This window comes from Macaca nemestrina, chromosome 7 (assembly GCF_043159975.1).
Source record: "Macaca nemestrina isolate mMacNem1 chromosome 7, mMacNem.hap1, whole genome shotgun sequence".
Lineage (NCBI taxonomy): Eukaryota > Metazoa > Chordata > Mammalia > Primates > Cercopithecidae > Macaca > Macaca nemestrina.
Genome location: NC_092131.1, coordinates 35,195,601 through 35,218,884, shown reverse-complemented (window position 1 = coordinate 35,218,884; position 23,284 = coordinate 35,195,601). Strand labels below are relative to the sequence as shown.

The 23,284-nt window shown below is 40.2% G+C and overlaps 1 protein-coding gene across 11 annotated transcripts in view; it reads right to left on the bottom strand.

Moving 5' to 3' along the window:
* LOC105494301 (double PHD fingers 3) overlaps nt 1-23,284 on the bottom strand; it is a 287,462-nt gene that overhangs the window by 146,845 nt on the left and 117,333 nt on the right. For 8 of the 11 annotated variants that reach the window (XM_011762612.2, XM_071099914.1, XM_011762608.3 and 5 more), the window contains one exon: nt 16,976-17,136. In XM_011762612.2, coding sequence (XP_011760914.1) covers nt 16,976-17,136 — 161 coding nt within the window. Of the gene's footprint in view, nt 1-16,975; nt 17,137-21,381; nt 21,508-23,284 lie in introns of all 11 variants that reach the window. The other 3 variants (XM_071099910.1, XM_071099911.1, XM_071099913.1) reach the window with 1 other exon arrangement.

Sequence of the window (23,284 nt, the reverse complement as noted above, 5' to 3'; positions counted from 1 at the left end):
TCCCCACCCCTTGGTTCTTAGAATCCAGAGCTGACCTGCACTCAGAAATGTCAGAATTGAATGACCATTGGCCCTGCTGTTCCTGGCTCCAGGGGACTCATCCACCCAGATCCAAACCACCCAAGAGGGACTCCAGAAGTGAAGGCTCAGGCCTGAGGTCAGAGCTCCCTGCACCCCCACTCCTCCCACGGCCGTCTCTGGGCCTTAGGTTTCCTTCGTAGCCCAGAGGCCGCTTCATGGTGCTTCCAACCCAATCAAACACAGGTAAGTAAGAGCGAGCTGGCCCCACCAGCAGCCCCCTAAAGGTCTACATGGCAAGAGTGCAAAAGTGTCCACACTTGACCAGGTCCTACACCCTCCCTGAGACAGCAGTCACTGTGCTTGACGGTCAGCGGTACCAGAGAAGCCCCAGGCCACTCTGCTTGGAGCTTTAGGCCCATTCTTCTGGGAGAATTCATTTTAGCAGCTAGTTCGAATCTCCAGAAGAAGGGGCTGTTTTTGTTTCATTCTTTCTCTGCTGGATCGGAGACGCTCTGCAGTGCAAAGGAAAAGCACGTGAGTCCTGGGAAACATCCTAACACCTTTCTGAGCCTATTGCCTCAGCTGTACGACAAGGGCATTAATAACATTAATACCTACCTCCTAGGGGCTGTCATGGGGATTCACTTATATTCAAGAGAAAGCTCTCTATATCCATAAAGATGACAGATGTCAGTTTTTAACTGTCACAAGTTAGCTGACCTAGTCTTGGACTCCACACCCATGCAACAGGACGGACCCCCGCCCCATCCACCAAGCTGCCACTTGATTCTTTAGCCATGAGGGTAGAAACAGCCTTCTGTTTCATGTCTGCTTTGAATCCACCTCATCACAACAAGCAAATGGTCCCAAGAGCTCCCCTGGGGCTCCTTGGCCCCTTCCTTGCCCTCCTCACCAGGCTGACAGACACCAGGGTTCCTTTATAGGAACAACACGTTCAGTGCTGGAGTTCCACTTACAGAGGGAAGAGCAGGGCCCCATGAGACTTATGTTGTTTATCTCATTAGAACAGGAGGCACATAACTCAAAGCGTGTGTGTGTGTGCATATGTGTTCGTGTGTGTGCATGTATGGTAGATGGAGGTGGGGAAGGAGGATGGAGTCACAGCTGCTGTGAGGAAAATTAACCTTGGGGAGTGAGCCCAGGGCTGGGGAGGGGATATGAAGGAGGGGAAACAAGTGGCCGAAGACAAGAGGGGAAACCAGTCTTCCCTGGTAACCAAGGCCACTGCTACCCATCACTTCACATACCCCACTGAGCAAACTCCTTTTCTGTTATTTTGAGCTGCAACTCCAGCTACAACACTCATGCCCATGTGTAAGCACAAACGTGATGCACACAGACACACACACAATCAGAAACTCACACACTTGCTGAGAGAACTGGCTCCATGGAAACATCTGGCAATGAAAGGCTTGATGCCTTTATGGTCAGCAGATGAATATAGCTGGTAACGTACACTGCACAAGTTCAGCAGGTGGATCCTGAGGGTTCTGGGCATCTCTCACAGACAAAGCATGAGCTATGCAAAATTTAGAAGATGAAATGGGAGAGAAAAGAGAGGGAAGAGTGGCCGGGTACAGTGGCTGATGTCTGTAATCCCAGCACTTTTGGGAAGCCAAGGCTGGCAGATCACTTATGCCCAGGAGTTCAAGACCAGTCTGGCCAACATGGTGAAACCTCACCTCTACCAAAAATACAAAAATTAGCCGGTGTGGTGGTGCATGCCTGTAATCTCAGCTACTTGGGAGGCTGAGGCAGGAGAACTGCTTGAACCCAGGAGGGTTGAACCCACTGCACTCCAGCCTACATGACAGAGCAAGATTCTGTCAAGAAGAAAGAAAGAGAGAAAGAGAGAAAGAAGGAAGGAAGGAAGGAAGGAAGGAAGGAAGGAAGGAAGGAAGGAAGGAAGGAAGGAAGGAAGGAAGGAAGGAAGGGAGGGAGGGAGGGAGGGAGGGAGGGAGGGAGGGAGGGAGGGAGGGAGGGAGGGAGGGAAGGAGGGAGGGAGGGAGGGAAAGAGGGAGGATGATAAGGGATAGGAACAGCAATTGAAATGGGGAAGAAAAAAACTGAAGTAGTTTCATCTTTCCCCATCCAGAGCTGAACTGCAGTTCAAGTCCTCCCAGGGAAAGGCCCTCTCCCTGCAGGATCTCAGAGAGGTGGACCCGCAGCTGCCCCCGAAACTTCCCTTCAATGAAGAATTTATTACGTCACGGGACAGAGTGTCCCACTGTCGGCCAACTCTTACTGTCTGTGATAAAGAGATTCACCATGACCTTATTTTGAATCAAAATCTATCTTCCTATAAGTTATACCAATTTGTCCACCCTCTGTTCCAACAGCAAACAGCTACATCCCAATCCTGCATCCCATATATCTGCTTGGGTTTGAAGGGGAGCTAACCAAGAAGACGAGGAACTAAAGAGGAACAAGAGTTGTAGGAAAGAGGTAGTGACTACCCCTGCTCAGAACCAGGTAACAGGATCAAAGTTTCCAAATAGAAAATGACAATACAACAATTTAAAATACATTTTTTAAAAAATACAGTATAACAACTATTTACATAGCATTTACATTGTATTAGGTATTATAAGTAATCTAAAAATGATTTAAGGAATATGGGAGAATGTGTGTAGGTTATATGCAAATATGCCTATGCCATTTTATATAAGGGACTTGAGCACCCACAGATTTTGGTACCTTCTGGGGTCCTAGAACCAATTCCCAGTGGATAATAAAGGATGGCTGTTATGTATATAACACACTATCATTTATTTAACAAATGGGGATACACACATATTCAGACAAATATATATGTGTGGTGTGTTTGTATGTTTTTTTAAGGGAGTATAAGAGAAAAGCTAAAAAAAAAAATTACCTAGAGAGAGCAAAAATAAAATAATAATAGCAAGAAGAAAAAGAGAAGGAAGAAGAGGAATTGCCTATAGGAAGAAGAAACAGGGTAAAAGTGAAGATACGCTAGACTTTCTCATAATATACCATTAGAACCATGCAAATATTTTACACAATTATAAAGTAAAATTAAATTAAAATAAAAAGCATATCTATTTCTGACTAAGATGGAGTATAAAGACCAGATTTAGCTCCCACCTAAAACCAAAAGAGAGGAAGAAATAAATCAACAACAGTTTTGAAGACAATGAACATCAGGCATTGAAGGACAGTGATTCCTGAGACACTGAAAACAAGCAAGATAAGCCCTGTGATTGCCCAAGCATACAGCCTTAAGAGAGTCTCCAGACTGGAACATAAGGAGGAGGAATACAGGTGGAGCCCTACAGAGTCCCCACGTTTGAGTTGAAGAGAAAATACCAAGAGTCTGAGGAGACCACAGTGACTAGAACCCAAGCAACAGAAGGGTCGACAAAAGAGAGCTGCACAAAGAACGTGGAGATCCACAGAGGGTCCCCTTCAAGTATTCAGGTTAGCATTGATCCATGTATGCTTGTGAGGAAACTAGGCAGGACTGCAGAAAGAACTACCCAAAAAGATTAGAGGTAACAGCGCTTGGTGTGCACAAGGGGGCGAAAATAGTCTGTTTCCACCAGCCAATATGGAAAACCATATGACTCATGGGGTACTGGGTAGAGTACAGTAGAAAGACCTTGCCTCACTAATAGGCAATACTTTGCAGCTCTAGACTAAGTACTGCTCCGACTCCACCTAACAAATCTTAAAAGCAAGACAAGAAAACATCAAACTGTTTCCAAATAACTTAAATATGTCCCAAAACAATGTTCAAGAACATTTCTAGGAATAAAATATATCTACAGCATTCAGCAAGGTAAAATTCACAATGTGAGGCGCCCAACCCAAAATTACAAGGCATGTAAAGAAGCTGGAAAATATGACTTATAATAAGGAGAAAAATCAATCAATTGAAACCAACCCAGAACTGAAACTGATATTAGAATTAGTAGCAAGAACATTAGAACAGTTATTATTTGTATGCTATGTGTTCAAGTTTGGTAAAAATTTGGGAGATATATGTATTTTTAAGACTCAAATTTAACTTCTAGAAATGAAAACTATAATGTGCAAGACAAAAAAATTATCAGATGGAGTTCATGTCAGATTAGACATTGCAGAAGAAAAGACTGGTAAACTTAAAAACACAGCAATAGAAACTATTCCAAAATGAAACCCACAGGAAAAAAGAGAAAAGAAAAAAAGAATAATGGCATAAATGAGGTATGGGGCAACTTCAAACAGCCTAATATATGTGTAATTGAAGACAGTGAAGAAAAAATACTTGTAGAAATAATGGCTAGAGGCCGGGTGCAGTGGCTCATGCCTTTAATCCCAACACTTTGGGAGGCCAAGGTGGAGGATGGCCTAAGCCCAGGAGTTTGAGAGTAGGCTGGGCAACATAGTAAGATCCTGTCTCCGAGAGAGAGAGAGAGAGAGAGAGAGAGAGAGAGAGAGAGAGAGAGAGAGAAATTGGAGAAACGGAAGGAAGGAAGGAAGAATTAAAAAAGAAATAAGGGCTGGAAATTTCTGTAGTTTGATGAAAACTATAAACTCATAGATCTAAGAAGCTCAATAAAACTAGGTATAAGAAACATTAAGAAAACTATAGCAAAGCATATCATAATCAAAACTGCTCAAAAATAGTGATAAAGAGAAAATATTAAAAGCAACCAGAGAAAGGAGACATGTTACATATACAGGAACATCCTTATCTTTGCAATGCAAGCAAGAAAAGAGTGGTTCAACATCCCTACAATACTGAAAGAAAAAAAAAAAAACTTGTCAAACTAGAGTTCTATATCCAGCTAAAATATCTTTCAAGAACTAAGGCAAACTAAAGATAGTTTCAGATATACAAAAGCTGAAATAATTCATCAACAAACCCATACTCTAAGAAATGTTAAAAAGAAGTCCTTCAGGCGGAAGGAAAGTAATACCAGATCTAAATGTGGATCTACCCAAAGGAATGAACAGCATCAGAAATGGTTTAGTACATGAATAATTATACAAGATGTTTTTCTTATTATTTTAAACTCATTAAAAGATGATTGACTATTTTAAAAAATACAATGACGGCCGGGCGCGGTGACTCACACCTGTAATCCCAGCACTTTGGGAGGCCAAGGTGGGCAGATCACCTGAGGTTGGGAGTTCGAGGACAGCCTGACTAACATGGAGAAACCCCATCTCTACTAAAATTACCAAAATTAGCTATGCATGGTGGCACATGCCTATAATCCCAGCTACTTGGGAGGCTGAGGCAGGAGAATCGCTTGAACCCAGGAGGCAGAGGTTGCAGTGAGCCGAGATGGCACCATTGCATTCCAGCCTGGGCAACAAGAGTGAAACTCAGTCTAAAAATAAATAAATAAATAAATACACACTGACAATGTAGTATGTGGTTTATACTATACATAAAAAATAAAATGTATAACAACAATTGCACAAAGCTACTTGGGAGGCTGAGGGAGGAGAATGGCATGAACCCGGGAGGTGGAGTTTGCAGTGAGCCAAGATCACACCACTGCACTCCAGCCTGGGCGACAGAGCAAGACTCTGTTTTAAAAAAAAAAAAAAAGTATACTTGTAGTAATTTCCTATTGCTGTAACAAATTACCCCAAACTTAGAGCTTTGAAGCACCACAAATTTGTTATCTTACAATTCTGGAGGTCAGAAAGCCAAAATCAGTCTCAGTGGACTAAAACCAAGGTGTCAGCAGAATTACATTCCTTCTAGAGACTCTAGGAGACAATCTGTTACCTGGCCTTTTCTATAATAGCTTCTAGAGGCCACCTACATTCTTCGGTGCTTGGCCTGTTCCTCTATTGTGTCACTTTGACTTCTGCTTCCATCATCACATCCAGTCTGACTCTGAACTCCTCCTGAACTCTGTTTTCTTTTTATAAGAACCCTTGTGATTACATTAGGCCCACCTGGATAATCCAAGATTATCTTACCATCTCAAAATTCTTAATCCTGTCTTCAAAGTCCCTTTTGCCACGTAAGGTAACATAGGCACAGATTTCAGTAATTAAAATGTGGATGTCTGGGGTGGGGCAAGGGCCTTATTCTGTTTATCACAGTACTATGGTAGACTCCTTATACTATTCATGAAGTAGAATATAATTTGAAGGTTAACTATAATTAAAGATGTACACTATAAACACTAAGCAATCATTAAATTAACAAGTTATAGTTAATAAACCAACAAAAAAGAGAGAAAACATAATCACATTAAATGTAAATTTTCTAAATACCCCTAATTTAAAAATATTGTCAGATTACATGTAAAAAGCATAACACAACTATATGCTGCCTATTAAAAAACTACTTTTAATATAAAGATGCAAATAGGCAAGAAGTAAAATAATGGAAAAAGATATTTCATGTTAATATTAATCAAAAGAGAGCTGGAGTGGCTACATTTGAATTAGACAAGGGAGATTTCAGAGAAAATAATATTAATAGAGATTAACAGGATTATTTTATAGTGATAAAGGAATCAATTTATTAAGAGGACATAACAATACTAAATGTTTATGTACCTAATAACAAAGCTTCAACATACATGAAACAAAATGTAATAGAATTGTAAGGAGAAATAAGCAAACCCACAATTATCGTCATAAGTTTCAATACCCCACTCTCAATAATTCATAGAATAAATAGAAAACAAGTAAGGATGTAGAAGATTTAAACAACACTACCAACCAATTTAACCTAATCGATATTTATAGAACATTCCAAACAACAACAGCAAAACACAATTCTTTTCCTGAGCAAACAGAATATTCACCAAGGTAGACCATATTTGGTGCCATAAAACAAGCTGCAATAAATTTAAAGGAATTCAAACCATAAAAATCATTCTCTGACCATTTGTAATTAACTTGGAAATAAATAATGGGCACATCTTTGGAAATGTCCCAAGTGTTTGGAAACTAAACAATACAGTTCTAAATAATCCATGAGTAAAAGAAGAAACCAAACAGGAAAATATTTTGAACTGAATGAAAATAAAAACCCAAAATCAAATTTTTTTTTTTTTTTTTTTTTTTTTTTGAGACGGAGTCTTGCTCTGTCACCCAGGCTGGAGTGCAGTGGCCGGATCTCAGCTCACTGCAAGCTCCGCCTCCCGGGTTCACGCCATTCTCCTGCCTCAGCCTCCCGAGTAGCTGGGACTACAGGCGCCTGCCACCTCGCCCGGCTAAGTTTTTTTTTTTTTTTGTATTTTTAATAGAGACGGGGTTTCACCGTGTTAGCCAGGATGGTCTCGATCTCCTGACCTCGTGATCCGCCCGTCTCGGCCTCCCAAAGTGCTGGGATTACAGGCTTGAGCCACCGCGCCCGGCAAATCAAAATTTTTTAAATGAGGCTAACATAGTATTTATGGGGAAATTATATCAGAAAATGATGTAGTAGAAAAGAAGAAATATTTCAAATCAATGACCTTTTTACACCTTAAGAAACAGATACACCTACTCTATACCCACAAATATTAAAAAATTAGAAGAAGAAACAGAAGAGCAAATTAAATCCAAAGTAAATAGAAGGAAATATAATATTTAGAGCAGAAAAAACAATTGAGAAAATCAATTCTACCAAGAGCTATTTATTTGAAAAGATCAATAAGATTGATAAACCCCTAGTCAGAATGATGAGGTAAAAAATAACATTCAAATACCAATATAATGAGTAAAATAATATGTCACCACAGATTCTACATATATTAAAAGGGTAATGCAGCAATATTTGAACAACTTTGTGCAACCAATTAGGAGAAAGTAGATAAAATAAACAAAATCACATACTAACAAAGCTTACTTAAGATGAAATAGATAACCTAAATAGCCCTATATCTATAAAAGAAATTAAATTTACAATTAAAAACATTACTGCAAGGAAATTGCCAGATCCAAATGGATTCACTGGTAAATGCTATAAAATATTTATGGAAGAAATAATACCAATTCTATATAAAGTTTCAGAAAACTAAAAAGGAAGAAATACTTCCCAACTCATTATATGAGACCAGCATCACCCTGACACCCAAACCAGACAGATATTACAAGAAAACTATAGACCAATATCTCTCATAAACATAGATGCAAAAACTCTAATAAAACTTGAGCGACATGAATCTAACAATACATTCAAAAGATAAAATAGTATAACAAAGTGGGGTTTATCCTAGGAATGTAATGTTGGTTTAACATTCAGAAATCAATCAATGTAACTCATTATGTTAAATGTAAATTTAAGATATTAAATTTAATCAACCATTCCTACATAATGAAGCTTCCATGAACAAAAGAAAAACCACATGATCATCTCAATAGACACAGAAAATCAGATGACAAAATCAAACATCCATTTATGACTTAAAAAAAACTCTCAAACTACAAATAGAAGGGAGCATCCTCAAGCTGATAAAGAATAGCTACAAAAAAATCTACACCTAATGTCATACTTAGTAACAAAAAATTAAATAAATGCTTTCTCCTTAAGATCAGGAACAACATAAGGGTGTCCAATCTCACCACTTTTACCTAACATTATATTGGAGAGTCTAACCAGTGCAAGAGACAAATAAAATAAGCAAAAGTTATCCATATTAAAAGAAAGAAGTAAGTTTTCTTTATTTACTATTCAGATTATCTATTAGCAAACTAACAGATAATCAACTATATAGAAAATTCTACAGAATCTCTAGAAAGCTATTAGAACTAATGAGTTTAGCAAGGTTGAAGGATATAGGAAGAATATATGAAATCAGTTGTATTTCTGTATATTAGCAAACATCAGAAATTAAAATTTATAAAAATGTATTTACAATAGTATCAAAAAAATTAAGTACTTAGAGATAAATCTGACAAAAATGTGAAAGATCTATACACTGAAAATTAAAAATCACTGATGAGAAAAATTAAAGAAGATATTAATAAATTGAGAGATACGCCACATTCATGGGTTGTAAGATTCAATACTGAAAATTGTCAATTTTCCCCAAGTGGATCTATAGATGCAACACAATCCCAACCAAACTCCTAGCCAGTTTTTTGTAGAAATTGACAGACTGATTATAAAATCCATATAGAAGTGTAAAGGACCTAGAATAATCAAAATAACTAAGAAAAACAAGAACAGATTTAGAGGGCTAACACCACCTGATTTCAAGCATTATAAAACTATAATAATCAAGACAGTGTGGTAAGAGTGTAAAGATAGACAAATAGGTCAATAAAACAGAACTGAGAGTCCAGTAATAGACACACATATATGTGAACATCTAATTTTTGACAAGGCAATTAAGTGGAGAAAGACTAGTCTTTTCAAAAAACTATGTCAAAACAATTGAATATCCATCTGCAACAAAATAAACTTTGTACCATATACAAAATTAACTCAAAATGAATAGACCTAAAAGGGAAACCTAAAATTATAAAATTTTAGGAAAAAAAAAAGAGAAACCCCAACCTTGCATTAGCTAGTAATTTCTTAGATATAACATCAAAAGCACAATTCATGAAAGAATAAATTGATAAATTGGATTTCACCAAAATTGAAAACTTCTGCTCTTTGAATGAGATTGCTAAGTTAATGAAAATACAAAACACGGATTGTAAAAAAAATTTGCAAAGCATATGTCTGATAAACTTATTGTATCTAGAATACATAAAGAACAATCAAAATTCAGTAATAAGCAAATAGCTCAATTTTAAAATGGACAAAAGATTTGAACTTTACCAAAGAACATACATGGATGGTGTAATATTGTGATATAATGAGAAATATATATTTTGGTCTTAATCCCCACTTCCTGGCATACAGTTCCTAAAATCCCTGGCATCTCCAAGTGATGTGTCTTTTTATATGCTAATGAGATGACCCTGGCTGGGACCTGCTGGATAGCCTCAGGATAGGGGATTATTAACAGAGGAGCCAACCACAAGATTAGCAGGCTGTACCTTTTAGCCCCAACTCTAACTTCCCACCACTGACCTCCAGGAAGAAAAGAGGCACTAGTGTTGAGCTAATCACTAATGGCCAATGATTTAATCAACCATTCCTACATAATGAAGCTTCCATGAAAATCCAAATGGACTAGAATCAGAGAGCTTTGGGTTGGTGAACATGTGGGGGTGCTGGGAGGGTGGCTCACCTGGAGAAGGCATGGAAGCTTCATGTCCCTTTCCCCTTACCTTGCCCTGTGTACCTCTTCCACTTGGCTGTTTCAGATACATGTCCTTTGTAATAAACTGGCAGTCTAGTATGTAAACTGTTTCCCTGAGTTCTAGCAAATGATCAAACATGAGGGGCAGTCATGGAAACCTCCATTTATAGCCCATTGGTCAGAAGCACAGCTGACAACCTGAACTTGAAACTGGCATATGAAGTTGAGTCAGTGCTGAGGGCTGAGCCCTTAGTCTGTGGAATCTGACGATATCTCACAGTAGATAGTGTCAAAGTTGACTTAAATTATGGAACACCTAGTTGGTGTCTGCAGGGAATTGGAGAATTGCTTGGCGTAGGCGAAAAGACATCCACACATCTGCTCACAGAAATACTGAGTAAAAGTATAGAGAAGAAAACAGTCTATTTTCCCTTACAGATGGCAAGTAAGCACATGTAAAGATGCTCAAAATCATTATTAACGAGGGGAATGCAAGTTAAAACTGCAATGAAATACTACTATATATCTATTAGAATGGCTAAAAAATTTTTCAGACTGACCACACCAAGTGTTGGCAAGGATATGAAGGAATTGGAACTCTCATATATTGCTGGAGTGAATGTAAAATGGTACAACCACTTTGGAAAACAGCTTGGCAGTTTCTTTAAAAGTTAAACATGTATCTCTCTTATGATCTAGTTGTTCTACTCCTAGGTAGCTAACCTCATGAGGAGAAAGGAAAACATATGTCCGTTCAAAGACTTGTACACAAATGTTCATAGTGGCTTTATTTACAGTAGTCAAATACTGCAAACAAATCCAAATGTCCATCAACAGATGAATGGATAAATTAACTGTGATACAGCCATGCAATGAACTACTACTCAGCATAAAAAGGAATTATTGATATAGTATTAATTAGTAATTATGCTAAGTGAAAGAAGCCAGACACGCCCTTGTCTCTAAAAAAGGGAGTACACAGTGTGTGGTTCCAGTATAGAAAGCAAATCAGTGGCTTCCTCTGGGGAGGGAGTAAAGAAGGGTAGAGGCACAGAGAAGCACAGGAAGGATAGATTTCTAGACACAGAGAAATCCATGACTCATACGCTCTTGGATATCCATGTTCATTATCTTGATTGTGGTAATGGTTCCACAGGTGAATACATGTCAGAGCTTATCAAGCTGGACACATTAAGTATGTGCAATTTATTATATGTAATTATACTTCAATAAAGCTGTTAAACTTTTTTAATAACAAGGCAATCTCGGGGACTTCTGCTTCTGGAAAGATGAAATAGATAGACTTTTTTATATTCCTCCCACTAAGTACAACTAAATATCCTGGACATTATTCATAGAACAGACATAAGAAATAACTGAAAGATGAAGAGAACCAGTCAGACCAGCTTGGGACTTTGGGACCTGAGAAACAACAGGGTGGGTGGTGAGCTCCCTGGGTATTCTTTTATCTATCCACCTATCTATCTAGCTGTCTAACTAGCTAGCTAGCTAGCTATTTATTGAGACAAAGTCTCACTCTGTAGCCTGGGTTGGAGTGCAATGGCGCAATCCTGGCTCACTGCACCCTCAAACTCCTGGGCTCAAGCAATCCTCCCACCTCAGCCTCCCAAGTAGTTGGGACTACAGGCACACACCACCATACCTGGATAAGTTTTAAATTTTTATAGAGACATGGTCTCACTATGTTGCTCAGGCTAGTTTCAAACTCCTGGGCTCAAGCAATCCTCCTCTTTTGGCCTCCCAAAGTGCTGGAATTACAGGCATGAGCCATTGTGTCTGGCCCAATCTTGGGTATCCTTTATGCCTCATATATCCTGGACTGGATTCTGGAAAAGCTGATAACCCAGAAACACCAACAAATGAAGACCAATAAAAGCCTCAAGAAAATCCTGCTCTCTCTAGCCAGAGAACCAGGAAAGGAGCAGCCTAGCAACATAAGCAGGCATCCCAATAGCTTTGCTGGGTTGGTGTCAGAGAAGGCTAAGGAAAGAGCTGGAGACTTGTAGTATGAGTAGAGGCCCTCCTCCTCCCAAATAGGATAATACCAGTGGAGGCCTAGTGGGGAGCCTGAACTCCCACCTCCACCCAGCAACAAAAAGGTATTATTCACCTTGTTAAAGAGGATGTCATACTAGGTTGTCAACAGAAGCCAAGTAGAGAAGCTGGATTTCCACACCCATCTGATAGTAATGAGGGGAGCCTTGCCTCCCCTACTAGCATAGCTTGAAAGGAGACCTGCTAATATGGAAGATTTAAATAATATCCAGAGTCTCATAACATAACGACCAAAATGTCCAAGATTCAGTCAAAGCCACTTATCTTATGAAGAACCAGGAAAATTTCAAAAAAGAAAAGACACAGATACCAACAACAAAATAACAAAAATGTTAGAATTATCTGGCAAGGATCTTAAAACAGCCATTATTAAAAGTGTTTCAACAAGCAATTTTGAACACATAAAACACATTCAGCAAAGAAATAGAAAATATGAAGAATCAAATAGAAATTTGAAAACCAAAAAACTTTGTAACAAAAAATTAAAAAGCTCTCAATGGATTGTCTTAACAGCAGAAGGCAGAGGACAGAATAAAGAAGCAGTGAACCTGAAGAGAAAACTACAGAAATCACCCAAGCTAAGCAACAGAGAGAAGAATTTTAAAAATAAATAAACACAACCTCAGGGACTTCTGGGACTATAACAAAAGATCTAACATCTGTGTTGTTGAAGTCCAAGAAGGAGAGGGGAAAGACGGTGGAACTGAAGAGGTATTCAAAGAAATAATGGCTGAAAAATTCCCAAATTTGGCACAAAAAAAACCAGAGACCCACAGGTTCAAGAAGCTGAGTAAACTCAAACAGAATAAACCAAAAGAAATCTATGCCAAAACGCATCAAAATCACATTTCTGAAACTAAAAACAAAGAAAAAACTTGAAAACAATGAGAAATGACACCTTACTTATAAGGGAAAAAAAATTTTAAATTTAAATGACAGCAGATTTCTCATCACTAACCATCAGAAAGAAGTGGCAAAACCTTTTTCAACTGCTAAAATAAAAGGACTGTCAACTCAGAATTTTATATCCAGCAAAAATATCCTCCAGGAATGATGGCAAAATCAAGACATTCTCCAATGAAGGAAAACTAAGAAGTTATCACCATCAGATTTACTCTAAAAGAATGGCCTAAAAAAGTACTACATCAGAAAGGAAATGCTAAAAGAAGGAATCTTGGAATGTCAGTAAGGAAGAAAAACAATGAAGGAGTAAAAATATGAGTAAATACAATAAATGCTTCTCTTATGTTTTCTAAATTATGTTTGATGGTTGAAGCAAAATTTATAACACTGGTATGGTTTTCAATGTATGTAAAGGAAATATTTAAGACAACTATATTATAAACTGAGGAGGGTAAAAGGATTTAAGTAATGAGAGTGTTGGGTTGTAATAGAATAGTTTTGTATCTTGATTGTAGAGGTGATTACACAAATCTACATGTGTGATAAAATGGCACAGAGCTACACAATGTCAGTTTTTTGGGTTTGATATTGTAAGATGTATTTATCTTGGAGGAAATTCGGTGAAGAAGATAGGAGATCTCTCTGTATTATATTTGCAACTGCAAATTGCAAATATAGTCACAATTACAATTATTAATTATTTCAAGATGAAAAGTTGATTTAATAAAGAAGAAATTAAATGAATCCCCTTCCCCACTCAAAAAGCAATCCCTGATAAGTGAAAGCAAAATGAAACAAATAAATCCAACTGTGTATTGAGTTAGTGGCACAACCACACAGAGGAACTATTTCAAGTGACCTTAAAGGAGAGTAATTTGGCTGCACATATTTAATGGAATATACCCTAAGGACAAAAAGAATTGCAAAAAAAAAGAAAATATCTTAAACCTTTTTCAGTAATCTTATTGTTAATAGTCATATTGTTATTCTGATACTGTGTGTGTGTGTGTCTGTGTGTGTGTGTGTGTGTGTAAAATAAAGCAAATAAGTTACATCAATATCATTTCTAGGATTTTTTTGGTAGAGAAAGTAGATACAGAATTAAGATACCTAAAAACTGTTTAAAACTGAATTGAATGGGATGTATCAACACAATTTCACAATGTATTTTCTCTTAAAAAGAAAAAAAAAATCATATTTCTTAGTACTAGTCACTGATAAGGCCTAGAAACAATGACCAAGCCAGGAGCAATGAACAGCACTAGACTGCGGTCTCTAAGTAACATTTCCTACAGAAAGGAGCCAGGATTTCTTCAAGAGGTAGCTGATTTCAGGCCTGGAGAGCAGGAAGTGTAAAGGATGAGCCTGAAATATTTCATCCTACTATTCGGGTGGCAAGAAGGCTATCGGAAACTACTGGGGTTGTTTCAAAATACCAGCACTGGGCCGGGCACAGTGGCTCATGCGTGTAATCCCAGCACTTTGGGAGGCCGAGGCAGGTGGATCACAAGGTCAAGAGATCGAGACCATCCTGGCCAACATGGTGAAACCCCATCTCTACTAAAAATACAAAAATTAGCTGGGCATGGTGGTGCGCGCCTGTAATCCCAGCTACTCAGGAGGCTGAGGCAGGAGAATTGTTTGAACCCGGAAGGCAGAGGTTGCTGTGAGCCAAGATCATGCCACCGCAGCCTGCCTACCAAGCAAGACTCCATCTCAAAAAAAAAAAAAAAAAAAAAAAAAAAAAAAAAAAAAACACCAGCACTGACCAGACTGGCCAAAGATGAGGCAATATAAGCCTCATAAGAATAATAACTACATTGGATTAAAATACATCAAATATGTTTAAATCTGTGAGTTCCTGGTGGTACTCAAAAAAATAATTATTATTATATTGATTGTCTTTGGAGAATGCTAGGGAACCAACTCATTATTTTGAAAACTGGTAAATAGAGGGGAAAAAAGTCATTTATCCTGCCTTTCATATGTGAACTGTATCTCACAATAACTAAAATTTTAATGAGGGAATGTTTTTCTTTATAGAAGTTGTAGAGCTAACAAATGAAGATATAATGATAGTCCTGGATTGAATATTAACTTTTTGCAACCCTTAATGGGATAAAGAATCTAGGCAATTATCATGAAGGGCTGCTAACGTCAGCAAAGGAGGTAACCAGACTGTATAAGCCTCCTGATGAAAGTACACACTACCACTTAGGAGTTGTTCTTACCAAAAAAAAATGGAACCTGAATAAATCTCTAGACCTAACTACCAATTCACAGGAATAACACCATGGGAACGCAAGCACCAAATCCTTCTGGGAAATCCTACAGTGTAAGCAACCCAGTGTCTTCAACCCGTAACATGCAAGGAGGAAAGAGAGAGTCAGAGACAGAGACAGAGAGAAACCCAGAGATGTTAAAAGACACATCAGTCAATTGCAATGTAGGGCTCCCATTTGGATCCTGATTTAAACTACAGGGGGAAAAAATGAATGTTGGCCAAATATTTGATGATATTAAAGTCTTATTGCTAATTCTTTGAGCTCTGATAGTGATTGTGAGTTTGTTTGTTTAAGTTCTTTACCATTTAGAGATACATAACAAAATACTTACAGATGAAATCACGTGCTTTTACGTATTTGCTTCAAAATAATCTGAGGTCAGGGAGGAAAGTAAGGAGTGCGTACAGATGAAACGCGACTGACCATGAGTTGACCATTGTTGAAGCAGGGCTACATGGGGATGTGTTTTACTATTGTCTTCAATTTTATATGAAGGTGAAATTTTTCCAAATGAAACATTTTTAAAAATATATCCAGACAGAGCCAGAAAAATCACATTCCTATAGCTGTCTCCCTAATAAAAAGGTCTTTATTCTGTTCTTTGCAGCCTAGAAGACTAGTGTCATTGCAGCTGTAGTAATAACAGTAACATCAATAATAATAGGCCAGGTGCGGTGGCTCACACCTGTAATCCCAGCACTTTGGGAGGCCCAGGTGGGCAGAACGTGAGATCAGAAGTTTAAGACCAGCCTGACCAACATGGTGAAACCCCATCTCTACTAAAAATACAAAAATTAGCCAGGTGTGAGGGCATGGGCCTGTAATCCCAGCTACTCAGGAGGCTGAGGCATAAGAATCACTTGAACCCGGGAGGCGGAGGTTGCAGTGAGCCGAGATCGCACCACAGCACTCCAGCCTGGGCAACACAGCGAGACTCCATCTCAAAAAAATAATAACAATAATAATAATAGCACCCAGCATTTCGGAAGTACATACTTACTATGTGCTAAACTCATACTATGAGTTTTTATGAATAGTCTCATTTAATTCAGACAAAATCTTATGCGGTAAGTACTATTATTATTCACTTTTTACAGATGAGGAACCTGAAGGACAGAAGTTTGGTGACAAAGCTAAGCCTCACACCAAGATCGAATGGCAGATTTCTGGCTTGTAACCAACACGCAAAGGTAAAAGATGAAGATTGCTGTCATGTCCTCAGTCTTGCCTTCTTTGGGAGAAACACCTTTAGCTCTTTCACTCCCCACTCCACCCCACCCCTGCCACATGGCTTCAATGCCCCACATCATCATTGTCACACTCCTCAGAACACCTGCCAGGAGCCATAAAGTAACTGAGTTGCTTTAAGGGATCTCAGAGGCCCATGTGCAGCTTGCCCCACTCCGATCCCACCCAGGCTGCCTGGATTCCCAGACAAGCTCTGGTCCTCCTCCCTCCAGACTGGGAGCCTGCACGTGCGCATGTCCCAGGAGTGGCGTGGCTCACCTGGGCCTCGGTGCCTCTTCTCCATCCAGATGTAGCAGTTGTTCTGGGCCACCCCAGTCTGTGAGTCCAGGAAGGGAAGACGCACGCTGCGCTCTGCACACAGCCGTGAGTTGTAACTCCGGCAGTGCTCAATGGCTTCCTTGTAGAACTGGTCCCCGAGCCTGCCAGAGTCAGAGAGTGAAAGGGTGAGGCCAGGAAAGACTGAAACACACCCAGAGGGAAACAAACACACCTCCCTGGGAAGACTGAAGACCTCCCAATTATGAAGACCAACACAAAGAGCACCAAGAGCCTTGCCAACGAGCAGAATGCAACTCAGTGTCAGGTCTTGACCAGATTTTATTTTCTATCCCAAATCCACCAGGCAACTTAGAAACTCCTCTAACAAAGAGCATGGGCTTCCAAGGATGAGTCACCAGTAAGAGAGAGCTGTCCATGTTCTAGAAAGCATGAGGTCCCACTCCAGAAGGGAGGTAGCTCTGGAACAACCTCTGCATGGAATCTAGAGGCCATCACACTTCTAGAACCTCCTCACTCATATTAGCTACATTTTATTCTCAGAAGTCACCAGCAAAGGCACTCTAGGTGAACCCAAATCACCAGCAAAGATACCCAGTTTTCCATTACAACAGAAGAGACACACTCCATATAAACAAAAACTAGGACAGAAAAAAACATTCTATAAAAGTAGGGATATTGCAGGAAGAAGGAGGTGTAGAGGAACAGGCACCAATCTTTTAAAACCGTATTACTTAAAGAAAAATAACTTTCTGATAGAAAGCAAACAGAATTCAACAATTTTGAATTCAAAATAATTCAACTCAAGGAGTTTAAAAAACAAATAGAAAGACCTTTCTGGTTTGCTGGACTGATAATCTGATTAAGCACAGTAGGTTTTACGTTCCTGACTCTTTGGTATTTTTGGACATGTGGTGATGCTACTAATTTTAAGATAGTGTCCTTTTCAAAGACCAAAAATAGAGCATTGATATAATTGATCAAATGCAAAGCACTAAAATAATCAATGAGATCAAATACTTACCAAATAAAACATAGGCACAGGCTAATAAATGTCTCAAAGAAATACAAATGTAATAACATAACCTATGCCAGGTAAATTCAAGCCTCTTACTGGGGTCAGGGGGCAGTGGGCGCAAAGGAGTGGAGTATGGGAAGAAGAAATAGGAAGGGAAGGAGCCACAGAGGTCACAGGGGCAAAAGGAAGAATCAAGAGTTTATTCTGAAGCAACATTATGATGTCTTTTTGTTTTGGTTCTATGTGGATTTCAGAAAGTCAAAATTAGAGGGAAAGTCTCTAAAAATAATATTTCTTAACCAAAGTATTTAGAGGAATAAAGAAAGCAAAATTGGGGATTTTTTTTTTTTTTTTTGGTTTTTGGGGGGGGTTTTTTTGGTTGGTTGGTTGTTTGTTTTGAGATGCAGTCTCACTCCGTCGCCTAGGCTGGAGTGCAATGGTGCGATCTCAGCTCACTGCAATCTCCGCCTCCTGGGTTCAAGCGATTTTCCTGCCTCAGCCTCCTGAGTAGCTGGGATTATAGGCGCCCGCCACCACGCCCGGCTAACTTTTTGTATTTTCAGTAGAGACAGGGTTTCACTATGTTGGCCAGGCTGGTCTCAAACACCTGACCTCAGGAAATCCACCCGTCTCAGCCTCCCAAAGTGCTGGGATTACAGGCGTGAGCCACCACGCCTGGCCTCAATTTCTTAATTGTGGTAAAATACACATAACGTAAAATTTCGCATCTTAAGTGTACAGTTTTAGTGTACAGTTCAGTGGCACTGAGCACACGCATACTGTTGTACGACCACCACTACCAGCCATTCCCAGAACTCTTTTCATCTTGCAAAACTGAAACTCTGTACCCATTAAACAATAACTCCCCATTCCCCCTCTGCCCCCACCTCCAGAAACTACCGTTCTGCTTTCTATCTCTATGATTCTGACTACTCCAAGTACTTCAGAAAAGTGGAGTCATACAGTATTTGTCTTTTTGTGACTGGCTTCTTTGACTTAGCATAATATCCTCAAGGTTAACTTACGTTACAGCATACGTCAGAATTTCCTTCCTTTTTAAGTCAGAATAATATTCCACTGTATGCATATACCACATCTTGCTTATCCATTCATCTGTCAATAGACATCTGGGTGCTTCCACATTTTAGCTATTATGAATATTGCTTCTATGAACATGAGTGTACAAATATCTTTTCAAAACCCTGATTTCAGGCTGGGCACGGTGGCTCATGCCTGTAATCCCAGCACTTTGGGATGCCAGGCAGGTGGATCGCCGCCTGAGGTCAGGAGTTCGAGACCAGCCTGGCCAATATGGCGACGCTCCGTCTCTACTAAAAATACAAAAATTAGCCGGGCGTGGTGGCGGATGCCTATAATCCCAGCTACTCAAGAGGCTGAGGCAGGAGAATCTCTTGAACTCAGAAGAGGTTGCAGTGAGTTGGGATTGTGCCACTGCACTCCAGCCTGGGCAACGGGTGAGAATCTGTCTTAAAAAAAAAAAAACTGCTTTCAATTCTTTTACGTATATACCCAGGAGTAGAAGTAGAATTGCTGAGTCCTATGGTAGTTCTACTTTTCATTTTTTGAGGAACCACCATACTGTTTTTCATGGTAGCTATACCATTTTACATTTCTACCAACAGTGTACAAGGGTCCCAACTACCCCACATTCTCATCACCACTTGTTAGAAAGCAAAGTTTTAAATGTACTTTTCTATACTCTTTAAAAAGCCAACAGGTCAGTCATTGGTTAAGCTCTAACAAAGAGCTTAAAACAAATACCTTACTTGGGAAAACACAACCCTGGAAGCTTCTGAGGCATCATTTGGAAATTACTTGTTGACAAGCATCCAAAAAAAACAAACAACAAAACAAAAAACCCTTTGCTCCTTTTTCACCTCTGAACATCTTCACATTCACAAGGAAGGCATCATATGCTCAGAAAGCGTCCTGGCAGTTGCAAAACCAAACTGCAATCAAATTGTAATAGTCATTCGGCTGGAAATGAATTGGGGAGGGGATATGAAAGCCCATTAAAATGCTATAAAACTGAATGGCACATAAGCTGATGTAATCAAAGCTGGTAACAAGGATCACAAGATTGATCAAAAATAAAGAACCACTTTTTACAAAGTATTTGTGTCACACCAGCTTAAATGCTTCCTTCTGCTATGGCGATGTAGCTCAGTGGAACAGAACTTTCACAGGCAGCTTGGCCCAGACAAGATGACCCAGGTTGCTCAGGGTGTCCTGGATGCTCCAGCCCCCACCCATGAAACAGCAAGCAGCCACACCACATCGATGAGAACTGACAAGAACATTTGACGGAGAGGTGTCCAAGGTGAGAGCAGCAATCTGTTTTCCCAGGACCTTCTGACAGACTGCCAAAAAAAAAATGTTAATTATCCCAACCCCAGAAGTTCTGCTGAAAAGAGAACCCATAAAATCAGGCCCCCCAAAAAATGAAAATGAAAAATTGTATAGCAAAACTCATCTACTGGAGATGATCATTTTCAAAATAAACTTCTGGAAACCAATACAAAAGAAATCTACACAGTAGGATTCCAAATTGGACTTGTCCTAATATGCTAGTAACTCACTTCCAACAGCGTCAATCCAGACAAGAAGAACAATACATTGAACTTGCTAAAAATGCAAAGTGAGGTAGGCCAACATTGGTGCTCCACACCAACTGGATCGAGAATGTCAAACAAAGTGGCACGCTGGGCGAAAATTAATTTCATCTTAAATACTTTCCACTTTCATAACATGCAATGTTATTAGTAACAAGCATGCTGGGGGAAAATGCATATTTCTAAATGTAATCTTTGTGTGAATGATACTTCTCTTACGTAAACAGGAAAGACTTTCTGTGGACTGGGACAACTGTATTAAAGATCGAAGCTGCAAAAACATGACATTCAACAGCCCCTCTACCATCATCTCCAGGGAAGTCCTTTCAAACAGACCAGGTGTTGGCAGAGATTCGGAACCAAAATTTAAAGCCTTTTTCAAGATATAAGAGGAGAAAAGAGACTTCAGCCTCCCTGATAAATTCAAGAAGCACTTCTCCAAAAGTTAACTAGCCAAAATCTTCACAGGGCTTGCTATGCTCTCTAGAAGAAAATCAATGGCTAGTTCTCCCTAACCCATAGAAAGCAATTTAAACAGTAGAGGACAAATGTCCTTTCCAACATGGTATTTCTACCAAAAAAAAATCCCACAATGATAGGATCCCAGGAGTGACATTTACATTAAAGTTGAAGGGGTCAGATGGAGCAAGGAAAGGCTGGTAGCAAATGACTCATCTGTGGAGTGATGACCAGTGTACCCTGGGTTGGATCACACATGGGACAGTCCCCGCCATCACCTGCATGCACCAAATGGAGGGGGGCTGGATCCCCAAGGGATGATCGATGTCTTCAGCTGGAGGAAGCTGGCACAAGGCAGGGTAGAATGATGTTCTTATCAACAACTGACTTCAGGCTCCTCAAGGCTGCAATCAGAAATAGGAAAAGCAAGGGGAGCAAATTGCTGGGCTCCCCAGGCCCCCCAGACAGCATTCTGGTTGCAGCAGTGCTGGTTGCCTAGTTCTAGGGGTCTTTATGAGGGATGGAGGTCCCTCTGTGATCGCATCTGAAGTGAGAAGCCATCCCAGCTCTGAGAGCTGAGAGTTTCCACATGAGATTTCCAGCAACCCTCCTTTAGCCTATCTGTGGAGATGGATTCCAGAGAGCCAAAGAAGACTCAGAATGGGAAACATGAGACTTCTCCAAAGTGACTGCCAACCAGCCTCCAAATGTGATTTTTCAGAGCCTATCAATCACACCCCCTCTAAGACCCTCTGCTCCTCTTCCTCCAACCTCCTGCTCTCAAGACCACACCTGCTTGCTCCGATTTCTCAGATCACTCTCAGGTCCAGCCAGACACCTAGGCTCCTCCCTTTCACTCTCTCTCTTGTTCTGTGTTCTAACCCGAGGACAGGTGTCCTGCCATACCAGAAATGTGTGTCCAACAGCAAGTTTCTCATCTTCTGCCAGAAGCCTGCTTCCGCCCACCCAAGTCTCAATCCTCCTCCGGGGTGGGGGCCAAGGCTATGCTGCCCCCCCTCTCCCTAGCAACTTGGCCTTGACTCTTCCCTTGCCTTCAACCCATCTGGAACTGAGTTCTTTCATTTATCAGGAAGTTGTCCTTTCTCTCCACTCCCCCTGTGTGGCCCCAAGTCCTCTTTGCTGTGTAAACAGGACCTTGGCCCATCACTACTATCTGTGCACAGAAGCAGAGATAAGCAGAGCTGAAGAGAAGCCCTGGCCTGTGGCAGGATTTGGGGGCTCTCCTTCCCCGAGCGGCGCCTCTTCCTCACTGTGGGCACCAAGTTTTCCTGCTGTCTCACTCAGCTGCTCACACTGCCAGAGCCGCCCACAAACACACATGAAAGCTCATCTACACCAATATGCTAACTTCCTGCTATTTGCATTTAAACATGTTTAACTCAAACTGTTCATGGAAAGCTCTGTCTCCCATTTAGTCTTTTAGAATAACTGGCACACAGGGGGCAATATCTGGCAAGGTGGGGGAAAGTTTTTATTTTCCTTGAAGTGGTCCTGTTCCTAATGCATCTCTTGAAAGAAGACCAAGTTTAGTGTTTGTTACGGACTGAATTGTGTCGTTCCTCCTCACCAGAAAAAAATCCACATGTTGAAGCCCTAACCCTCAAGGTGATGGTGTTTGGAGATGGAGCCTTTGGAAGGTGGTATCATTTAATATTTACCCCTGCCCAAATCTCATGTTGAACTGTAATCCCGAACGCTGGGGGTGGGGCCTGGTGGGAGGTGTTTAGATCATGGGGCAGATCCCTCATGGCTTGGTGCTGTCTTTGTGATAGCGAGTGAGTTCTTGCAAGATCTGGTCATTTAAAAGTGTGTGGCGTCTCCCCGCCGACACTCTCTCTTGCTCCTGTTTTTGTCATGTGACTTGCCTCCTCCCCCTTTGCCTTCTGCCATGATTGTAAGTTTCCTGAGGGCTCCCCAGAAGCCAAGCTGATGCCAGCACTGTGCTTCCTGTACGGCCTGCAGAACGATGAACCAATTAAACCTCTGTTCTTTATAAATTACCCCATCTCAGGTATTTCTTTATAGCAATACAAGAATGGCCCAATCCAGGAGGTAATTAGGTCATGAGGACAGAGCCCTCATGATGGGATTAGGGCCCATATAAGGAAGAGACATGAGCGAGCTCTCTCACTCTCTCAATCTCTGTCGTGAGAGGACACA